The sequence below is a fragment of the Scomber scombrus genome, chromosome 20 (genome assembly GCF_963691925.1).
Source record: "Scomber scombrus chromosome 20, fScoSco1.1, whole genome shotgun sequence".
NCBI classification, from domain to species: domain Eukaryota; kingdom Metazoa; phylum Chordata; class Actinopteri; order Scombriformes; family Scombridae; genus Scomber; species Scomber scombrus.
The window spans coordinates 15,890,362-15,913,479 of record NC_084989.1 but is presented as its reverse complement, the minus strand read 5'-3'; the positions used below and the strand labels follow the sequence as shown (position 1 = coordinate 15,913,479).

The following is a 23,118-nucleotide window of genomic DNA, read 5'->3' as shown; positions in this document are numbered from 1 at the left end:
TAGATCGCCTTTTTAACTTTTCTCTAATCTGCTTTATTTTTCCTTGTGAAATGCTGGATAGTTTTATCTTGTTGGGCTTCTTACAGTCATTTTAAGAGAAAATTAATGATTGAATTGTTCCCAACCAAAGAGAACATATTCATCCAGTGATGACTAGTCGCAAACACATTATTTCAAATTAAGGGGTCAGCAGCCAACAACAGGCTGGGAACCTTTGCTTCAAGATCCCCTCTATTCCAGTCAGTATCTACTTTTGACTGTGGTTGTTTATGTCTAAACAGGATTAGTTTTAAGTGCCAGCCGTTCAAAAACACACAACAAAAACACAAAAGGTCACTTTTATATCAAAAAGTTTATTCTTTTTAGTTGAGAGTATCACATTTAATACATGTCATCTTTTTCTTAAAAAATATTAAATTTCTTTAAAAATAATTCCAGCGTATTAAAAAATTGCATAATTTACAACATCTGAACAAATTGCACATTGATTTCTGAATTTTCCAACATAAGGAAGCAAACAAAGGATTACTTCATGCCATACATCAAAGTGTGAACACACATGACAGGATGGTTCGTCAACAGTTTCAGTCAAAACTCAAGAGGCTGGATTTTCAACAGTTTGAGTCATTATTTGGCACACCATACTGTTCCAGATGAGGGAACAATTGTAGTGTCTTTTTCAAAAATCCAACCAAATAATGAATGTCAAGAAGTGGGGATGACCTTTGGTGGAGTGAAAGCCATAAAGCGGCTTTAGAGTTACGTGTCTGCTCTATGAACCCGGCTGTCGTCACAGAGATGGAAACCTCCATCCACTGGGCTAACAAACAATGGTAATCCAGGTAGGCCACCCTGCTTGATACAGAAGTCTTAAGTTCATTCAAAGAAAAGATGAGCAACTGTCAAAAATATGCAAGTTGGAAGAACAGCGATAGCAGGGAAAGCAGTGATGAAAGGAAATGTGGTGGGTCCCATAGTCTGATTGCAGCAACAGCTATTTAGTGAGGGAAATAAAGAAAAATGAAATCTTCATTCCAAGGTCCGAGGCGGCGTGGCTGTAAAAGGACTGAAAGTGTTAGAGTTAAAAATAATTTTAAAAAGACAGGAAAAATGACAAAGCAGCATCAAACCATTTTCATGTATGCTGAGGGAAAGTTTTGTTAAGCAATTTGTGTTAATCATTCTGTTTTGGTGACATCTGTGGTGAGAAGTGGTCACATCAGGTGTGTTTTCACAAGAAAGATCTCATGAGTGCCATCCGAAACGCATCTGTACAGCTACAACCTCCAACAAAGTGATTATACCAGGGGTGTATCAAGTGTTTTTTTAGAGTAAACTTCAGCAACAGCTTATTTTTACCAGTGATCTTTCCACAAAAACACACCATCGCTACCCTTTTAATCTTTAATTACAGTCTGGGAATCTTAAAAGGACCATACCATTGGTTTTACATGTCTTAGCTTTATACCAGTTTGTTCCTCTTGTGTAATCAATCTTTCAGCTTTTAAACACACATTACAGTCACAAATTTAAGCCACCAGTTAAAATAAAAACAAACAAAAAAACTGCAAGGTCATTTTGAAAATACTTATTTGCTACTTTTGCAAAAACAAAGAAAAAAAATCTATCTGGTGTACTGTAGAGAATACTTTCCCTTTAACCAAGCTAAGACGGCAAAAGTTGGATAAATAATAATAATATTTTTGTTTGGATGATGTTTTGTATGAATCTGAAAATTAAACTTTAAATTATTACAAAAGAGGTACAAACTGTTTCTAGATTTTGTTTGCATTAACTATAAACTGCCCGACTTAAGTTTGAGGTGTTGGAGATTTACACAAGAATAACCGTCAACTGTGTTATCATGCAATAACAAATTAACTTAGACAAAAATAAATAAATAAAGCTGGGTTTCTACAAGCTGCAACTAAAGAAACTGCCATTACTTTGGGAAATGTATTTAAACATGTGCTATAATTTGTGGTTAGTAGCAAATTATAACCCATTTATAACCCAATATGTTGATTGGCTAAAACATACTAAACCCTTAGTATGGTCACTTTCAAAAGAACAGAAACTTCAAGCTAGCAACCACACTGATGCCCGCTTGTATCGCTTCTGTTTAAGAGGATGTGACCTAAAGAAACAGAAAGAGTGAAATGGTTATTTTAGCAGGATGTCAATGCTCCGATTCTCCAAATAGACCTGTTGAAAAAATATTGTAAGTTAGCGTTGTGTATAAAATTTTTTGACCCAATGCCAGTATAACCATTGAGAAACTAGTCATTCACAGCCATGATGGTGTCTTATGCAAACACAAGAAAAGCCCCATTGACAACTTAGAAATGAACTTATCTCACAGAAAATAAGCCATTTTGAATTAAAGATGTTTGCCTATTGCAACCATATGAGGCAAGATCTTACTGCTTCTGTAACAGCCTACTGAAATTACAGTGAAAACATATCTTAAGGTTCAAGTTGTATATATGTCAGAAACTCTTAAAATTAAGATACAAATAGATTCAATATGAATCTGTTCTGGTAGTACAAGACCAAGTGTCTTATAACAATATTACTTTGACTGGCATTGTCAATACTTTTTCAAATCCACAGGATTTACCATTGCACTAAATATCAAGTGTAATGCACAACATTTAAGACAGCAAATACACAATGCTAGGGAACAAAAACCTCTACATCAGTTCAACTCAAAACAAAAAGGAATAAAACACAAAGAAGTCAGTTTAGAACAACTGTACAACATACAAAAGATTTGGAACCACTTAACCTCAAGTTTTACAAGGACTTAAGGAATTTAAGGAGTTTCAACATTTTCAGACACCTCATTTATCCCAATACTAAAGCATGTTGAGAATGCGGTGATCTTAAATGTGCAGCTAATTTTTTTAACTTAGTGGATTTTTCAAGTAATGGCTAATTTAGAGGTGAATACCACTAAATTTACAAGTTTAGTTTACACATGCAGGCAATCACAGAGGCCAATTGGTAATTGAGAATATGAACAACTCCCCAAGTCTCAAAACCAGAGAACCAAGAACTTTATCTGTGATGTCATCCAGATGCACAGAAGTTAATTTTCTGACTGTAAATAAAATCTTTTATGGAAACCCTGCAAAATACATTTGTAATATAGTCTGTGCTAACCCCAGAAGACAGCCTGGTAAAATTGTTAAGGCTACTGTTAGATTTACATTTCATAATTATTTCACCTTTTGCATGTCCTATACTGTCTGGACATTAGTATGGCATCACGGTAAAACAGGCAAGAAAATATTACTTTTGTTGACAACGTAGCAAATACGTTCAAGACCAAAATTTAGTGGTATTCCCCTTCATCTATACGATGTAGTATTTCCTGCCATATAATCACTAGTGTCAGAAATTCTAAAACACTAACTAGGATAAATTCTTAAAAAGTTCTGAATTAGGCACAAAGTGTTTGAGTTGTGTATAAAGTATAAAGCATGTACTGCAACGTGAGTACCCAGGACCTTATAAAATACATAAAAAGTATAAATTAATAAAACGTGGCTCAAATAATAAAAGATACTTCATTGTAAACGCATCAGACACATGGACATCACACACAACCACACATCTTTGGGCTAAGGTTGAACCGGCTTCACATACCTGCATGTTCACGGTATATTGGCCATGTTTTTATTGTTTTCTTGCTTTCCCTTGAACTTTTTGTCAAAAGTCTTATAAACAGAAATGTGGTCCAGTCGTTTTTCATTTTGGCTTGAAATTAGAAACAAAACACTAGTAAAATTATTTTTGTCTGGACACATCAGCATATCCTTACATATAAAAATGTTTTAACTTGATACAACATGAGTAAAGAGTAACTCAAAAACAAAAAAAAAAGTTAACAGGATAAATATTAAGTGAAACACCTGGTCTACTTATGTACATGATCACGACACATAATGGTTGCCCCCTCACCTTCCTATTGATGATGAATGCCAAATTCACTTCTGAGCTTGAGTTTTTAGAAAAACACGGATAAACGATGTTCATTTTTGACTAATTTTAATCCTGGAACAGGCAAAAATATTACGCAAAAAGTAAAAAAAAACTAATACATGTAATCAATGACGGAAAAAGTGAAGCATATCTTGCTGTATTTGGTTTAATGACGTCTAATGGAATCAAACTGAAAGCCGAAAGTTGAAATTTATTATTTAGAGAATTCAAAGTTTTCAATGATGTGGTAGCCCTTCCCAAACAAGGGCACATGCTCAGAGAAAATTAAAATAAAGTATTGCATAAGTGCCTGTAGTAACCACTTCCAACACATCTTGTGACTTTTTGTGTCCTACAGAGCCCAAACTTTGCAGAGGATGTCTTAATTGTAATGATAATAATAAACAATAATAATAATATTAAACATTATTGGGGGGGGGGGGGGGGGGGGGGGGTGTTTCTCTTCTGTTTTAGCCAAACATCTCTAGTATGAGAATGCAAGTTGTTCAAAGTGCTATTCCAGGTACACTATACATCTCAGTGATAAGACACCAAATTATCAACAGACAGGGACTTGGACCAATTGTACCAGTTTCAGAAAGGAGTAAGCAAAATTTGTATCTTAGTAAAAAATCACAGAAATGCGTGTATTCTGAAGAGACATGTAAGCAATTCTCTTGGATTTACCAAATAAGACAAGTATTAAATTCCCAACAACATACGCTGAAATCGTATTCATAAAAACTTTCAAAAAAAAGGATATTTGTACTTCCTCAAAGCACAATTGCCACAGACTAGAAATCTAAACGCATGACTACTCCATAATAGGACAAACAACTAAAATATACATCAAAAAGGTATGAAAGATCTTTCCAAAAATGCATTCCAGGTATCAGTTAAAAGACCTATCAACATTTAGAAAATTGTCCATCTCAATTGAACAAACCTAAATGAGAGAGGTGGTCTGAACAATCTGATCAAGAGGCAGCACGGAAACCAATAAGCACCACTAAATCTGCACAATCCAGTTGCAACATTTTCCATTCCCAAAACCAATGGGAATTCAGGAAAAACATGTTCTGTTGTGTCCTATGCCAATATTATTCAAATCATTACATACAACCCAGGCCACTTCTGTGCTTGTCTGCATGTTCTCCACTAGGCAGTGCCATTTACCCACAAACAGTTTGGAGACTTAACTCTATCTGAGAGCCGTCTTGGGTTAGAAATAAATGAAGCTCCAACAGTGATGAAATACTGCCATCTACAGCACTGGTATATGAATATACTGGCCAAAATATTCCACAACCATTCCCTGCATCCGAACCAAACAGCGACTTATAAATTATTAAAAGAAGATACCATGAAGTGATCAGAATTACATAGTTCAAATGTCCTTTTGTTTTTTTTATAATGAATCTTATTAAGGGGGGGAGCAACCATTATCCCATGATAAGTTCTACTTAGTGTCCATGTAAAATGCACAAAAACATTCTTCACAAACTACATCAAAGTAGGATTAACTGTTCAGTGTCTCTCCAGTGCCATTTTACAACAAAGGACAATGGTAGACAAAGTCAAACGCAGGCATGCTCGCAGCTAATGTCTTTGTGTTCATTGTTCCGAGCTGATAGGAGATGAATGCTTCTGTGCAGGAACGATGACTGTGATTGACCCCAAAGGGTTGAAGAAATATTCCTGCGGTAGGTTGGAGCTGTACATGAGAGGCTCCCACGTTGGGAGACAGCGACTTCTTGTAACAGGGCTCCCTCGCTTTATTGTGCTCCTCATCCATCAATCAGCGACACATCAATGTGGGACAAATCAATCATGTGCCTGTGTGGTAATTGTAATAATGAAGTTTCAACCTCTGTCTCAGGGGGCTGACATAATAATGAACACTTATGCTGTACTTTGTACAAAATGTAAAAAAGCAAAATTCCAAGACCATCACACTGGGGAAATGTAAAAGGGCTACCACTGTATGTAATTATTTAACTGGCATGTCTATTAAAATGAAAGGAAGAAGATGAATTGATTACCTATGGAAGCTCATTTGAAAACTTGCTGCATGCTGGGGAGTGGAAAAGGTGGCAACCGCTTTCCTCTGCTGGGGTATCATTTTGAACATCTGCGATACGCAGAAATAGAAAAGGACAAATTGGATATAACTAGATGCTTCTGTCACCCACAAGAGGGAGTGAGGGTGGTGAAGAGAAACTGATTAATTCATTCACTTTTTCTAGCTACCACATCACAACAACAGAGGGCGCTACGATCACACTGAGAAAATATCATTACTACCACTCTAGCTGACGCAAATAAAAATCTATTTTTAAGTTTTCATCAAGAGGTAGATATCTTAAATATAAAAATGCCATCTAAGAGCACATGGCAGTGGTTACAGCTTTAACTTCTGAGTGATGTGTAGAATGTTACTCTATACAAAACGGGAGCCTTACAGACAAATCTAGTCTAAATTACAATAAATGTGCACTCTTAAGAATCAAGCTGAAATGCAGTTGGTACCTACCTCTATTGGGCCGATGGACCTGAGAAGGTTCTTCAGCTGAACATCAGTTGTGGATGATGAAAGGCCCTCTATGGACACAGTACAGTGTTTGCTCTCTGCAACTCTCTGGCTTTGTCTGGTGGCCACTGGACGTCCTCGACCCATTGGACCACCCCCTCTACCTCGGCCCCGGCCCGAAACGACAACCTATACCAACACCAGGTGTGGGAAAAAATACGAGGAATGAGTAAGGGAGTAACGGCGAAAATAAAACTGAACCTTTTCCTGCTTACCCAGTCATGTTGATGTTTTAATCCTGCATTAAACAGTGTGGTGAGAAGCTATAGTGTTTCTCAGCACAAAGGAAATATTAAAAATGCTATGCGTTTCTCCCTTGCACCTCTCAGACATGCCAGGCTTTCACATGATTGACTTATCATATTTCTACATAGAACATCAACGTCAGAACATGATGCATGTGGCATGGCATATCTTCATATGAGTTTGTGAGTGAGAGGTATGTTTCTTCAGCAGCAGAGGAAGAGGAGGAGGAGGGAGAGACCCAAAAAGAGAGGAGAGGAGTAGTGGGATTGTGTGTGTGTGTGTGTGTGTGTGTGTGTGTGTGTGTGTGTGTGTGTGTGTGTGTGTGTGTGTGTGTGCGTGCGTGTGTTGGAGGCGGGGGAACATAAAGGGAGAGGAGCCATGCAAGCGTTATGGTGGCTGCCTTACCCTGTCAGCGTCAGTGAGTATAGTAAGTGTGACAGCAGCCTGGTGGCAGGGTGTGCAGAGAGGCCAGGGGACCTTGTGTAGCCCCCCGTGTTACACTGCTTTCAGCATGTCAATACTACTGCACCTGGCACACTGTCCTGTCTTATTACCTCTCCTGCTCAACTGGTATGTCTACTGCCAGCGGCACACAACAACTTTACAGGAGACATTTCAACTTCTTTTATTTCAGAACTGCTATTGGCCCCCAGTCTACACTGGTAATATATATATTTTAGCTGAAATGATTTCTGGTGTCCGCAGTCCAGAAGAAGGTAAGTGCTTGTTTATTACATACCCTATTTTGCTGTGGGTTGCCCATGCCCCCTCGGCCAGCCTGCGGTGCTCCTCCTGGTCCCTGTTGCTGTTGCTGTTGCTGCTGCTCTGTCATGGTAACCTTCCTTTGGACGCCCTGGTTGAGTGGGGTTGCCGACCAGGTGTCTTGTTGCTGCACTGGGATGCCTATGGCCTCAGGCCCCTTTCCAGCCTGGATGGGAATGATAGAGGACAACACTAATTTCGCACCTAAAAAAATTTCAGCCTTTATCTCCATTTGCAGGCGTCACAAACTGCTGCTCACATTAAGCATTTAGGCAAAGTGTCAAGTTTGTGGACAACAGGGAGAAATACAAGGCCATATCTACAAAGCAAACTGAAATTGTGCCAGCAGTGGGACTGGATCCCTATCAGACAGGCTGTGGGGAATAGATCAACCCAACAAGGTGATGGTCTCATTATCAAATAAAGTCACAGCTCAACTCTGTTGACATGCGGAGGAATTGAAGGTCGTCCCTTCCCCGACTCTGCGGAGAGATGTGACAGATCAATACAGGGGAAGAAAAGAGACGATATCTCTGACCTGTCCCCAGTTGAGAGTAAATGGATTAATCCCTCCTATAGAAATCACAGCTCCTGATTGCGCCCATCAAATGCTAAGCTGCATTACACTGGAACGACGGCAGCTCGATGTGTACCCCATCCCCCTTACGCCCCCCTCCTCCCAAGCTTTTGTGTCTTGCGCTGCTTTGTATTATCCCTGATGAAAATATAATTTGCCTCTTATCTGTGTGCCTAAGCCATACAAATCCAAATCCTCAAAAGTGGCAACTTTCTTACACAGGTATTATGGTTCCCCCCCTTCAACCAAGAAAGATTAATTACAAGGGTCTTGGATTGGCATTCTTTTGTTGCCTCACACCTGAGAGATGGGTTGATGGAAAAAAGCAACTGAGGGATGACAGAGGGAAAGAGAGAGAGACAGAAAAAAAGGAGTGAGGAGATAACATTGTCAAGCTCCCGTTGATGACAGCAGAACAATGTGGAAGAGAGAGCATCTAGAGAATCTGCTTTTCACCACGGCTATAGGCCTTCTTCTGTTTCCATCTCTCTTTCTCCACCTCACATCCCACTCCCTTTTTTTTCCTCTAAGATGCGGCGTATCAGATAGCTCTGCGCAGGTTTCCATTAACGCACTGACACCCAGTTATCTTCATCTGCAGCCAGCCTGCGATTTTGGCTCTACGGCTTGATCCTCTGGGATGGAGTCGAAAGCGGCTTATTTCAAATACTATCACATCTCACCAACATGTCTCATCAGTGACAAGTATGAATGTTTAACATGCATGCCTTTGTGTTTTTTTTTCAATAAAGATTAATGTGTAATTAAGGCCACAGCAGTAACCTATCAAGTGAGTATAAATTAACCGGCAGTGGTAATTCTAGACTTTGTTGGTGTTACTGTCATTCTTGTTTTACCCTCTCAGAGGCCTTTATCTTTAAAAGAATAGTCTTCTGCCCTTAAAAGAGGATATCAACCTTTAAGAGCAGTGATGAGATGTCCCCAACTCTACAGATAAATGTCATACTCTTCTCTTTAATGCCTACGGCCTTTCTGTGTTCTAAAGGTAAAACATACGTAGAGGCATTGTGGCTTAAATATCAGTTGCCGAAGCTTAAGAGAGGAAACTCTTAACAGATCAATTTTGCCAAAATGACACAGACATCAACTTGTCATCCACATAGGTTAGATATCTTTTAGGTTACAAAACAGACAGTGTGAGGGCACTCAGTGGCATTTAAAACTATTTCATTACAAAACTATGTCATTTCCCATGTGGGTAAGAATTAGTTGAAAGGGGATCAAATAAATGTCAGACAAAAACCCAAAAGATAGTGAGATAGAAATGAAACCATATGCTCACCGCTCCTGAAAGTTTGACGACTCTGACTTTTTGTGGCACCTGCTGGCCTTCAACTCCACAAATCTTCGCCCGCTGCATCACAGTTCTTTTAGCCCCAGGTTTAGGTCCCTGAACCTGGGTCTGGCCAGGGCCCACTGAGGAAGTTACAGGTATGTTCTTTTGGGGGACCTGAGTAGACTGGATTTGAGCGCCGGGTCTGTTTACATTCTGCAGACCACTGTTCCTCCACAGTGGTGGCTGCTGCTGATTTTGTTGGGGCGGCTTCCACTGCTGGTCAGGCCCAGGCCCAGGCCCAGGCCCAGGCCCAGGCCCAAGAGTCTGTTGTTGCTGACTGTTACCCTTCACCATCTGCAGGCGTGTCTTGACATTGGGACGTTGTGTAGGGGTCTGAGCAGCGCCGTTAGGAGAAATGGGGGGGACTTGATTAGGATTCTTTAATGATTGATTTACGGACTGTTGTGTTCTCTGCTGTTGTGGCTGTAGTTGTTGTTGCTGCTGCTGCTGCTGCTGCTGTTGTTGTTCTTGCTGCAGTGGTGGTTGTGGTTGTGGTTGTGGTTGCTGTTGTACAACGGGGTGTGGGGTTTGTTGATTTTGTTGTACGGATGGAATCTGTGAAGGAGGCAGGCCTTGGTTTGGAGTGGTTGTCTGGGAGTTGATCCTGTCTAGCAGCTCCTTCTTCCTGACGCCTGCCTGCATCTGCCGTCTCAATTCCTTCCTCTTCAGGATCTCCTCTCTCAGACGTTTCTGCTCCTCAATCTTTAGACGGTACTGCCGCATCTCCTCATCCTCATCAGGGTCCTGTGGTACATAACACAAGCTGACAATATCACTGTCTGTCTCTACTGACTGGAGGGAGGGAGGGGGGGGCATGTGACACAGAGTCCTATTTGAACCATTTTACTTGGCGTGACACTCAGATGTAATCAAAGTCAAAACCCAAGAGAAAATAGTATTGATCTGATCTTTCCAATTGAATGATGCTGCTGTCATTAACAAATCTTATGATTGGATTTTTAATAAATGGGAGTCCCTCTCAGCACACTAACAAGCCCCACTGAGCGTACAATTTCTGGGTCACTCAATATAGCAGGGGAAAAAAAACTGAAGGCGGAATTACACACATTTATCTGAAATAATCTGTGCAGTATGTCAACCTTTATTCTTGTTAATTTTCAAAAGTGTTAAAAAGCTGACCTGTCGTGCATCGCCGGACGGTGTGCTTGGGATTTCCTTGCGAACCACTGTCCTGCCTGCTCCCCCAGGCTGTAAAGCAGTCTTGGCAACAACTTGGCCTCTTCCTCTTCCTCTGCCACCGTCAAACACCGGCTGAGTGTTCTGCACGGGACGCACCCCCTGTGTTGCCTTGGCAACAGGCCTGACGTTGGCGGCAGGGGAGGCAACGGGGCGGGCACTGTTCATGGTCGTGTTGCCAGGTGCTACGGGGAGCTCCCGTAGATTGCTGTTGCGCTGAGGAAGGATCTGCATTTGCTTGGAAACAGGTGTGTTCTGTAGAAAGGGTAAAATATAGACATTTACACTCAATCTTACCATTATATATATTTCATTCTATCCATTTTCTATCAAGCTTTGTTTTATTTACTGAGGAATGATACTGACAGAATACTGTTCTTAGTGTAAATATGCACCCTTTTCCAGCCGCCTTTCATCAGTTTGAGAAGAAAATAGATGAGCTAATATGTTAATGTCTCACCATCCTTTGCCTGTTGGACATGTTGCGCTGTTGGGGGTTCTGAGGGTGGGGAGTCATCTGCCTGGGGCTACCATGCGCCTGCTGTTGATGGAAGGGATTCTGCCCATGGTGCATCATGGGGCGAGGCTCATTGAGATTTAGCTGTTGCTGCTGATGATGGGATAAGTCCTGCCTATGATGGTGCGGCTGCTGGTGCATGGGCTGATGGGATGGCATGGGGTCATGATGCTGAAGCTGGGAGACGGGAGGGCCATGCATTATGCCCTGAATATCAGAGAAAGAAGACAAAATACAACTTGAGAAAACCAGGAGATTCAGAGCTTAGTGTCTCATATCATACTACACGCCCATCTGCTTTCTATTTCATTTTAAAGCAATGATTTTTGTTCTCAATTATGCTTTTCTTAACATTCAGGAAATGCTCTGCATGTAATTAAGCTCCAATTGGTGTCCTCGTGAATACACTGAGTAGTACTACAATAGTGATTCGATCACTAGAGGGAGCTCTTGTCCATGTCTCATGACAAAATGTAGAGGTACCAAACAGACAAGTCTTTTTCCTGAACGCTTCACTTGCAGTTAATATGACAACTACTCTAGTCTATTCAAGTGTACAGCAATCTAGTATAGTCATTGCTCTTACCACATTTTAATAATCTAGAACAAAGCCAATGAAATTCATAAAACTATCACAGAGAAAAGCATGTGAACAGTTTGCCAGACAGTTTTACAAGAATTGTAAGTGGCAGGATTGAGGATGTTTAAAAAAAAAAAAAGGATCAAATTAATATATTTACAGAGCAAATTCAAGATCAATACGGGAAGAAATACAGAAACAACTGACAATATTTATGTACAACAAACAAATACACAGACACCTATTGATTATAAAAATCACTTACTCTTAGTCGTACCTGCATCCCAAATTGGACTTGTGGAGGGTGGAAAAGATTACCCTCCTGGCCAAACGGCTGTCGAGGGCCCATGAAGGGCCGGGGCTGGTTGGGGGGGCCACCTTGTTGATTCATGCCGATCATCCCCTGGTGACCTTGGTGGTGAGGGAGGTTGGGTCTTGGGGGTTCTCTTGGAAACAGTCCTAGTGGGCCCTGGCCCGGCTGGTTGAAGGCTGGTCCTGGTGGGCCAAAGCCCATTTGGCCAGGGCCAGGCAGCTGCTGCTGGTGGAGGTTGTTGCCGCTGTTCATCAGAGTGTTGGGGCCCTGGTGATCAAACATGTGCTGCCCTGGAAACCGTGTTGACTCTGTGCGCTCTGTGCCCGCAAAAGACGACCAAACAACAACACAACAAAGATTGTGAGCCAATTTCAATACATCAGTAACTCCCTCTCCAGATGTATAGTGTTATAGCAAGGGAAATGAAAACAGACAACTCTATCAAGGTGAAAGGGTAAACAACTGAATGGGTTGCATTTCTATTTAATTCTGCATTAATACCGGGAATTATAAATCAGAAATATATATGTTTAATGCAGTTTTCCACAACTCGTTCAGATGTATATATACACACATGCATTTAACATGAGTGTTGCTAATAGAGCAGCAGCAGAAGCTAGGAGCATACCCTGTAGGTATACTGCCAGAGGTGATGTCGAATAGGGTTAAATATGCTAAGAGAGCTTTGTAATCCTCGTCAAGGCTGGGTGTGGAACTCACCTCCCATAAAGAGGGGCTCTCTGTCCTGGGGGCCTTGAGGTGGCTGGTTCCGAAAGGGCTCCATGTGATGAGGGGGCCGCTGGGGCTGACCAAAATTACCCGGCATGTGCTGATGGAAGTCTCCCGGTCCCTGGGAAAACACAAAACTCATGAATTATAGGCCATATTGGGAGCTCAATAATCACAAACAAATTAAACTAATGAAAAATGGGAATTTGTTGTGGAGCATTGCATCAGGCAGGGAGGGCTTGTAATTGAAGGGCTAGGGTCATTAAATAGACACAGAATCTTGACTTGTAAACATCAACATGCATGCCAATATTAAAGAAACCCTTCAGCATGAATTTGTGAGCAAACCTGCATTAATGCTACTTGGGGCTTTGTTGATAAACATTCTAAAAGTCCATCTCTAACAAGGAAAGGGTATTTCAGGAGGGGATAAGTGCCCTCATCTTTGTTTCAACCACTTCGTATGTTAGACAGCTTTCTACTCATTGCATGCACGCAACTCCCCATCTATCTTCCAAGGAAAACTAGATAACAACCCTTTAATCCCTCCTTGGAATTCGAATCCCCCTCATAACTGTCTCCTTTATTCTTTTAAACATCCATCTCTGTTGAAAAATTAACCTGCTATTCAACACGTGGAACTTCCACAAATGGGCTGCTTGCCTCCTCCAAGCCTATTGTAAATTACTTAAGATGCTATCAAGGCTTAATCCATCTTTATTCCACTGCTGTGTGGCGGTATTTAGAGAGGAGAGGTGTTAGAAAGCCAGAAGGCCAGAGTTCCAAAAATGTGCTAAACAGAAAGTTAATCAAAGGGGCTTACAAAGACAGGGTATCACAATGGGGGTAATATCATACTGTTCTAAAAGGTCAGACAGGCAGGTTTTTCACAATGAGGACTCTGGTGTCCATTTAATACCTCTCAAATAACTGCTCATCCTCTCACTTCTAATCCCTGATAAACAGGCTGTTAGCTGTTCAATATGTAACTGATGCAGAGCTCACACCAGTAAAGGGATAACCAAGGTACACATAATGAAGAGAGGTGAAATGTTAAAGTATTTAATGAAGAATGGAAATTTGAATTTAGAGATGTTTTCAGAACAAAGGACTGTTGACAAGAGATAAAAGTTAATGAGCTGTGATTGATTTAAATGTTGTCAGAGGTATTTTGTGTTAATGTACCAAAAGAAATACAAGATTTCAAAAATATATGGAGCTCACACGGACAACATTTTCAAATTGTGCCATCAATGATGACACTTGAATGATAAATCCATCATAAGGAATTTAAACAGCAACAATTTATGTAATTTTTAACCACCCCTCTGCAAATAAATCTCTGATTTTACCTACTCAAGTGTGAATATATACTGGTTTTCAAAGTCTTCTGTAAACAAAATAAATATTTTTGGGTTTTTAGACAGTTGGTCAGACAAAACAAACTATTTGAATATATCATGTTGTGCTCTTTGAAATTGTGATTTCTCATTTTTCACTATTTGATTATTATTTTATCAACCAATTTCTTGATCGAGAAAATAATTAGCAGATCACTCAATAAATAAAAATCATCATTAGTTGTAGCCGCAGTTGATATATTTTGTAGTTAAACAGAATATCATTACCTAAACTGATGAAATATTCTAATAACTGTAATTGCAGATGAAATTAATATTTCAAAACCAGTCTCCACCAGCAAAAATTTAATGCAATAATACTAGAGGCTATGACCCCCCATTCGCCCGGTCTTTTAACAATTAAATTTGATGGGATGATAATGTATGATAATCACGAGTAATCAGGTGCCCAGTGGTAAATGGAATGTTGCCGGCTGGTATGTCACCTGCATTTCAAATTGTGTCCTTGGCAACGGCAGCCTAAACGCAATTGACAGCTGGGGAATCCAACACTATGCTGATCATCAACCCAGTAGTCTGCATACCCTTCCATCCCCACCTCCACTGTCTGATAAGAAGCAAAATAACTCCATGCTGCCATTCTATCACTATCTAGCACAATCACAGAAAGCAGGGAAGAGGAGTTGCAAAATAACAAAGAATTAAATAAAGATACAAGGATTTTTTTTTGGACAAAGATGGACTCTTATATTAAAGCCTGGCTCATTTGGCAGCAGGAATGTGAATCCACATGAATGCAATTGGATGCAGCTATTTTCCAATGTCTAATTTGCATAAATCCATATAAAATGCACTTTCCAGGAAGATGTCAGTCAGTACCAGCGCCACCTGATGCCTGGGCATCATTAACTAAAGGACGGAGTAAGTTAAGGCACTTTGGCTGACTTGCTGGCAAGCCATTTCCCTCCATACAGTAATTACTTTAACGGCATTTCTGTCATCTCTTGGATGGGTTCTTTGTGAGTGAAATAAAGGACCTTTTCTTAAAGGAAATCACTGACTTAAGATCCCTTTTCTCTGACGTGAAATTCAGCTTTGGAAGTATGTGGTGCAAAAAGGCAGGAGGCTCACCCCAACCTCATGAAACTACCACCACGTTTCATTAACTCAAATACCGTTCAAAAAAAGGTCTCCGTGCCTTTGGGACACAAACTTGTGGAAAGTGAATTTTAACTGGCAGTATATCCTGGTTTCACAATTCCATTATGTGCGAAGCTGGCTAGTCTGAGCCCCAGCCCATCCATGAAGAGTTGCAAACTAAGTCCCGCCGCTGCAGCCCCGACCTCCAAAAGTCTACTGCCTAAAGCCCCTATCACGTATTTCCAGTTGTGCAGTCAGGCTCATATCAGTGTTTACAGATTTGCTTTAACAGTATTTGGCCGGGGCAGGCAGTCTAATTGCCATAATGATATTGCTCTCACAAAAAAAGGACGCCAACCGTGTTGAGAGGGAGAGAAAGTGAGGTGAAAGGGAAGGAGAGGAGCAGCTGCTACTCACAGGGAACCTCTGAGGACCCACAGCAGGTCTGGGCTGGCTCTGAGCAGGAGGCATCAAGGGCACTGCAATGAGAGGGAGAGAGCAAAAGAAAGGGGGGGGGGAGTGTTAGAAAATTAAAATGAGGGGCAGTCGGCAGAGAGAGGGTGGTGATAGTAGAAAGGGAGGGGACCGTAAGACTGTTATACAAGCATACATGTTACATTTTATCTAAAAATTGTTCCTCACATCTTTACATAGCTTGGCACAGACCCGGAAGCTCAAGAAAATATTAAATAGATGAGGATAAAATGCCAAATTCAACAAATAAAAATGAATAAGACATTTGCTGTTTGACAACATTTGGCACCAAGCAATTCATTAAAATGGATTTTAATATTGCTGGCATCAACATAAGAGTTACAGTCAACTTGTGAAACTGGAAAACATTCAATTGGAATCTATCACTTAAATAAATATGTAAATAATAAAGAAATTTAAAAAATACAGACGTACATACAAACACATCATCATAACCAGAGGCAATCCCTGATTTTCCAGAATATGTCTTCCTCTCAGGAGAAAAAACCCCAGAATGTGCACAGTGACACACACACACACACACACACACACACACACACACACACACACACACACACACACACACACACACACACACACACACACACACACACACACACACACACACACACACACACACACACACACACACACACACACACACACACACACACACACACACACACACACACGCTTTGCAAACAAAATTTCAATCTTGGCCTGGACAGACAGGCCAGATAAACCCATCTCAGGGAATGAAATGGTGATGCCGCCAGAAAAAAAAATAGAAAAAAAGAAGGAGAATAAACCCATTACTGGCTGAGAGAGCTATTCACTTGTCATTCAACCAAACAACAAAATGGCATCTAATCCCGACACCTGGACATTGTAATAATAACTACGAGCCATCATTGCTGGTGAACTAGGGCCGCATGATTCTGGATAAATGAAAAATCACAATTTTCTCACATATTAAAGGGAAACGTGTGTATTTTTCAACCTGGACCCCATTTTCCCATCATTTCTGGTCAAAGTGACTTATGGTGACAACATTTTTTGGAAATTGGTCCAGTATTGAGCGAGAGCACTTCAGCTAGCAGCCGCAAAGCAGGCTGCAATGTAATCCTTGGGGGGACTGTGCCAGTCAAAGTACGTTCTCTAAACATGCTTGTTTTTGCCACTGGCAGGCTCAAATTTTTATTATATGTGTCTGACAATGAAAGTAAACAAAGGAACTAGTGGCATGTTCAAAAATTCCCTATAAGACAAAAAATCTTATAGATATTATTTTGAAATTAAGTTGTTAATTGTATTTTCTTTGTGACTTGTGAATGGTATGGGACATTCATATCATCTTTACATAGACAAAAATTGTAGCTAATGTTTCTTTTATGCTTTTTATAACCAACTGCTTGACTTAAATAGTAGAAATCACAGCATAGTCACTCTTTGGATCTTTAATAAAAAAAATATATATATATATATATTTTTAAGATCCTTCTATCAATATCCATTATTTCATTACAGAGATGCAAAGCTGTAATTCTGCAAATCTGTTCCATCTATACACATAATGTAACTGTTAAACACATTAGCAGCAACTACAGTGAAACACTGCTTATAAATTACTGGGTTTGATTCTTGTGTTGGGCCGACAACTCTTCTGATCAATCAGTGGCCGGCAGTCTGTTGACGTCACATTTAGTATCGGCTCGGCTCACTTGGAACCTCGGCAGAGCAGGTACTAAAAAAGTACCAGATACCAGGTACTATCCCTGATGGAAACGCAAAAAAAACGAGTAGAGTCGAGTCGTGCTAGAACTGTATAGTGGAAAAGCGCCATAACACACAAACTGTGAAATAAGATCACTCAGTCAGTTTGGTGTGGGCTGGCTTGCTCTAAACTTTTATGATTCAACAAGCCACTCAGATTTGATGCCCCCTCTTACATAACTTGGGACTTTGAAAGTGTAACCGCCCCCACATCTTTGTTTCTCTAACCACTATTTTCAGACATGGGTAGCCATTGTTATTTTCGAACGGGTAGCAAAGTCAATGAGTCTATGCTAAGAGCCAAACACGTGAAATGCTGTATTTGCTGGCTGTAAAGACTAGCATAAATTGCTACACTAGCTCCCGGCCTCAGAGGATAGAAGAGCTGAGTAGTTACATTTTATTTTTATTATTTTTTTGGCAACATCCCAGCTGAAGTTAGCATCACTTTTACATTTGTGCTAACCAATTTTTGTCAGACTGTTTTACCAACCTCGGTTGGTATCAACAGGACTTGCCAAGAAACTTTTTCTGAAAGAGGGATCGACACCAAATGTCCATGACAAAACTGCAGATGAGTGAGATGCAACTATATAAAAAAGTAATTGTGCTGTATGTTTCTATTACTATGCAGCACTATCTAATGCTGAAAGCTGATACGGATGCTAATTTTAGAGAAATGGTGTTAACATTAATGCTCATTTGAAGCTAACTAAAAAACAACAGTAGATTTGATGGTGGTTAGAAAAGTGTTGGTTGTGAAGGTGGTCCAAGTATATCAGGCTGTTCTAAGCTAATTCTAAAGCTCAGGATCAGACTCTGGGTCGAACATGTAAGGCTGATGTGTAAGATTTAAGGCTGTCACTTTTTCAAAATATCAATTTCAAACTTCAAATGACCCACAATTCGTTCAAATCAATTAATTAATTCATGCCAAGGTGAGTGTGCCGAGTAGTATGCAGCCAAACGAGGTTGTATATTTGTCACTGTCTGCTCAGGACGGCTCTGCTTGCTATGGTCCTTCATTTTAACAAAAGAACATTAGATTAACATTAGCTTAGGATACTGATCAAAAGGGCATGTAACTGGTCTAGCTAATAGTGTAGTTTTAGAGCGCCCCTAACTAAATCACAAGGCAAACTACTTTAAATGGTCTGATGCGCTTATAGAGACTGCAGCCTACATTTACAATATGAACATCCCACATTTAATCGAACGTCTGACTTTCAAATAAAAAGTGACAGCACAGTTCGGCTGATACAACACCATTGATACTGTAGCATCTAGCAACAGCAGTGTTTTTAGCATTTCAGCCTGCCTCAGGAGCCGAACTCCAGTTATGGTAAGGGGCGTAACATTTCTGATATGCTCTGAGCAGCTGGCCAATCACAACAGAGTGGGCTTTTTGGAAGGGGAGGCAGGACCCAAGACAGCTCATTTCAGTGAGACTGAGTGGCTGTATCCATGGCTTGTACAGCTGTAACTTGGAGCTTTTTGACCATAAAAGCATGTTAATGTTTGTAAATTGACCATGATAATGAAACTATGAAACTGGGAAAGAAGCATAATATGACCTCTTTAATACTATTAATCATGCACCACAATGGTGAACCCAGATAGACACTGGAAATGAGGGGCAATGCTTTTGAAGACATAGAAATGAAATCTTACAAAGTCTAATACAAAGCACTTGAATAATATTGGATTAACATACCTTGTACAGAGGATGTTGCAGGGCCTCTAAAATGGGGGTTAATGTGGATGTTTTTGGGCTGTGGAGGCTGCTGTTGGTGATGCTGAGGGAAGTTGGGTGGCGGGGAGTTCATGATTCGTGACGGTGGCTCCATCGGGGGCCGCATCGGTGGTGAGCGGTGAGCCATGTGTGGGGGAATGAGGGGTTGGAGGGGCTGCTGGGCCAGCGGGCGCCCGTGCTCTTGGAAGGGAGGAGGTCCTCTTGGCCGTGAAGGGTGGTGCTGCTGGGAATGCAGTTGCTGCTGATGAGGCTGATGAGGAAGAGGCATTCGGGAGGATGGCTGCTAATTGGAAAGAGATGGGGAAACGGAGAGGAGGGAAAACCAAAACAACCTGTCAAAACACATTTCTTTCTGGGAATATTCTGACATGACTTGACAAACTAATAAGTCAATTCACAAGCAAGATTGAAGATGGTACCTTTAAGTAATTTAGTTCTCCCATGAATATTAAAAGTAAACATTTTCTTAGAAGTCACATAATAAAGAAACATTATTAGGATCATAATATATCCTTCAGCCATTAAAAACTAATTAATACTGGCTTAATTCATTATTATTATTATCAGAATTTATTTTTGTTGAGGAATTAACAAGTAAATTAGTCAACACCATTCATGCTGTCTGACGAAAGAAACTAAGAATGTGCAAACTGATTAGCAACTGAAAAATAATTGTTGGATAATGTTTTAAATGAGTCCTTTATAATTGGCCAATCTATCCGTTTAAACTGCCACACAATCAAACAAACAAAAAAATGAACAAACAAACAAGCCAGTGGTTGAGCATACAGTAGGTTTGTACAAAAAGAAAGATAGTGCAAACTCATTAAAAACAGTCAGCAGAATGTTTCTGGTGTTGGCATTTTGTCCATCTGCCATTACATTTTCATTTCCAATGTTGATGCTTTGTTTTAAATTTGACAGCTTCGACATATCATTAGAGCAATTAAAAAGTTGGATAGCTGGAATGAAATGTCATACAGCCATAAGAACAATCTCTGTAGTATATCAGTTATTTATTTATCTTTAATACATGTGTGTTCTGTGCACTTGCATGATTTCACTCAGTGATGGGATCAGTAATAACACAAAAAAAAATTGACTTTTGCTTTCCGTCACAATATGATTAACCGGATGCGAGTCTAAATCTAGTGCAGGCCCGGTTAAACCTTCCACTGTGTTACCATCACCAGTTCTTTTTATTTAGGCTAGTGATAAATCAAAGGATTAAATGCTTGGAGTGATACCTAATAAAAAAAGTCCACAGGGAAACTAAATCCTCCGCAAAGAACAAATTGAATTTTGTATAATAGTGGTTGAATGTACTACTGCCAAATAATTTGCTATAATCCATATATCAACATTGATAAGAGGAAGCAGGAGTGTTTTCACTTTTGTAGGCTCGGTTTTTTCTAGGCTTTGGTAAGCTTTTAGAGGTCTTAGAGTGAACAAAAGTACTTAAGTAAGTACTTCTAGACCCAGCCTTATAGTACCTGTGACAAATACAATAAGTCACAGAGTCAACCCATCTCAAATAATCTTATCACTTATGCTCCCTTTAGCTACTCTTACAGAAGAGTATCATGTGACTGAGTAGCAAAATAGATTATCCCCTCAAAAGGTGTTTTTAGGTGCATCACTGTACAGTGTTTTACCTGCATGCCCATGTTTCCCATGAGAGGGATCCTCTGGTCATGCATTCTTCCTCTGTTTCCTCCTTTAAAATCTGGCATTCCATAACAAGGGAAGTATCCTCTTCCTCTGCCTCCTCGCCCCCCTCCCCCTCCTCCCCCTCCTCCTCCTCTCCCTCGGCCTCCATAACGGTTTTGTCTCTTCTGCCGTTCCTGCTCCTCGAACTCTAGCAGATCCTGCTTAGCCTTCTCTGACAGTTCTGAAGGCCGGTGGAACATGAAAACAGAGCAGAAGTACATTAAATATTTGGAAAATCTTGATATATGAAGTCAGGAAATATTTGTGGATTCACTCAGGTTAATTTGCCCGACGAGAATTAAGTATACCTAGTGTGTCAGGGATGTTCCTTCTTTTACTGCCTGCGTCAGCCAACCGCACAACAGCACCATCCTTTCTCTCCGATTTGAACCGTATGCGGCCAGACTCTTCATCTTCCTCTTCCTCTTCATCTGATTCCTCCCTTGTTTCTTCATCAGGCACAGTTTCATTTTCAACCTGAGGACAAGTTTTTTTGTTTTATAAACTAAAGTCTGCCATTCTTCCACATGACATTTTACTCACTCGTGTTCATGGTTTGCATTGCAGAACAAAATGTCCTAAAAAAATAGTGTTGTTATTTTTTTGAAATAAAAGTTGTACTCGTTAGCATTTAACACTGAAAATCAATCTTCCCAACCCTAGTATGGGTTTTCAAACTGTTTTTGAACCTTAAATTTAGAGAAAAACAAAACTGCCATGTCGCTACTGAGACTTTTATGTTCAAAAACTAAACAATGATGAAGAGTTTAAAATTAATCAGCTGAAGCTCCCGTGTAAGATTTGTTTATTTATCAGCAAATTCTGAAATAAATGTACTCAATGTAAAGTAACAAAAACTGTCTCAGCATACCTCATCTGTGTCAAAGACCCGAGAGCCCCCGGCGGTGTCTTCCTCCTCCTCTTCCTGCTGCTCCTCTCCCCCCTCATCCTCCTCGGGGGCCTCCCCCTGTTGGACTCCATGTTCATCCAGTGGCTGATCAGCATAGGTTTGGTATTCATCATCCTTTAAAGATCACAAAGATAATGCGTATTGATTAGCTTCAGTGTTTACAACGCTTTGAAAACAATTGGCGATGGCAGAGTGTATTTTGGTCACTGCTGGAAAAGAAACTCCTTGTGTCTTTCCACTGAAAATGAGGCCAAATCAATGCTTGCATGTATGGGTAATATATAAAAGCGTAAGAAACACATGGAAGAGTGCAACTGACATCCAATAGTAAATTTTATGAAATATAGATGTAGGTTTTAACTATTTTTTCTTTTGGTGGCTAAAATAAATATAAGAGTTTAATGATGACACACTGGCCTTGTTTATAAAATCTGAAATAAAAAATAAAAAATCATACAGAGAATAAAGGCAAACATCAAGATGTTATGGAGAAGATTTTGGGGAGGCACCATGTAAACCCCCCTCCTCCCTCCTCATTGCAAATTACCATAACAGTGGGAGCAAGGCTTCATTACTATTCCTGACAGCATTTGAAATTCAATGAGATGTAAATGTTTGACATGATACACAGAAATGCAGGCACAGATAAAAACACTCCACCCCGGTTCAATGATGGTGAAAATATCATTGACTGACTCCTCGCAAATCACTCCTTTATTGGCCGCACTGTAAGTTCATGATTTCATGCCAAAAAAAAACATCACACAGACACAAACAATCTGCGAGATGACAAATCAGTTTTTACAACTCACAACGAAATTTCAGTTGAACCAAATCCAAATCCACATCCCGAAGTCACAGCAGCAACCAATAAGATATGAGCACCACATAACTGGTACGGCACTAGCTGCTGATTCAAACATGCTATCTGCATAACACTGTCTGACAAAAATTCATTGCTGAATAAGGTCAGACTGTAGGTCACACAATGGTGTTTGGTGTTGCGCTCCATTAGCCTGCCAAACAGCAGCACATATTAATGCAGAAAAGAAAAAAGAAAAAAACGCTCTCACCAAATCAGATGGATGGACAGGCTGCCCCAGGGGAACACAACAGCTTAATCCTTTAAAGTGTTCAAAATT

At 40.3% G+C, this 23,118-nt stretch overlaps 1 protein-coding gene across 4 annotated transcripts in view; it reads right to left on the bottom strand.

Annotated features, from left to right (window-relative positions):
• Positions 1-352: 352 nt before the first annotated feature.
• rbm33a (RNA binding motif protein 33a) overlaps positions 353-23,118 on the bottom strand; it is a 30,087-nt gene continuing 7,321 nt past the window's right edge. Inside the window, exons 6-19 of one of the 4 annotated variants that reach the window (XM_062441174.1) lie at positions 21,938-22,090; positions 21,375-21,543; positions 21,012-21,247; positions 19,318-19,639; positions 15,774-15,835; positions 12,847-12,976; positions 12,079-12,443; positions 11,177-11,440; positions 10,660-10,971; positions 9,466-10,263; positions 7,563-7,751; positions 6,521-6,706; positions 6,030-6,118; positions 353-5,823 (exon numbers count right to left, since the gene is read on the bottom strand). In XM_062441174.1, the coding sequence (XP_062297158.1) occupies positions 5,775-5,823; positions 6,030-6,118; positions 6,521-6,706; positions 7,563-7,751; positions 9,466-10,263; positions 10,660-10,971; positions 11,177-11,440; positions 12,079-12,443; positions 12,847-12,976; positions 15,774-15,835; positions 19,318-19,639; positions 21,012-21,247; positions 21,375-21,543; positions 21,938-22,090 (3,324 nt within the window). In that variant the 3' untranslated portion in view covers positions 353-5,774. The other 3 variants (XM_062441176.1, XM_062441175.1, XM_062441177.1) reach the window with 3 other exon arrangements.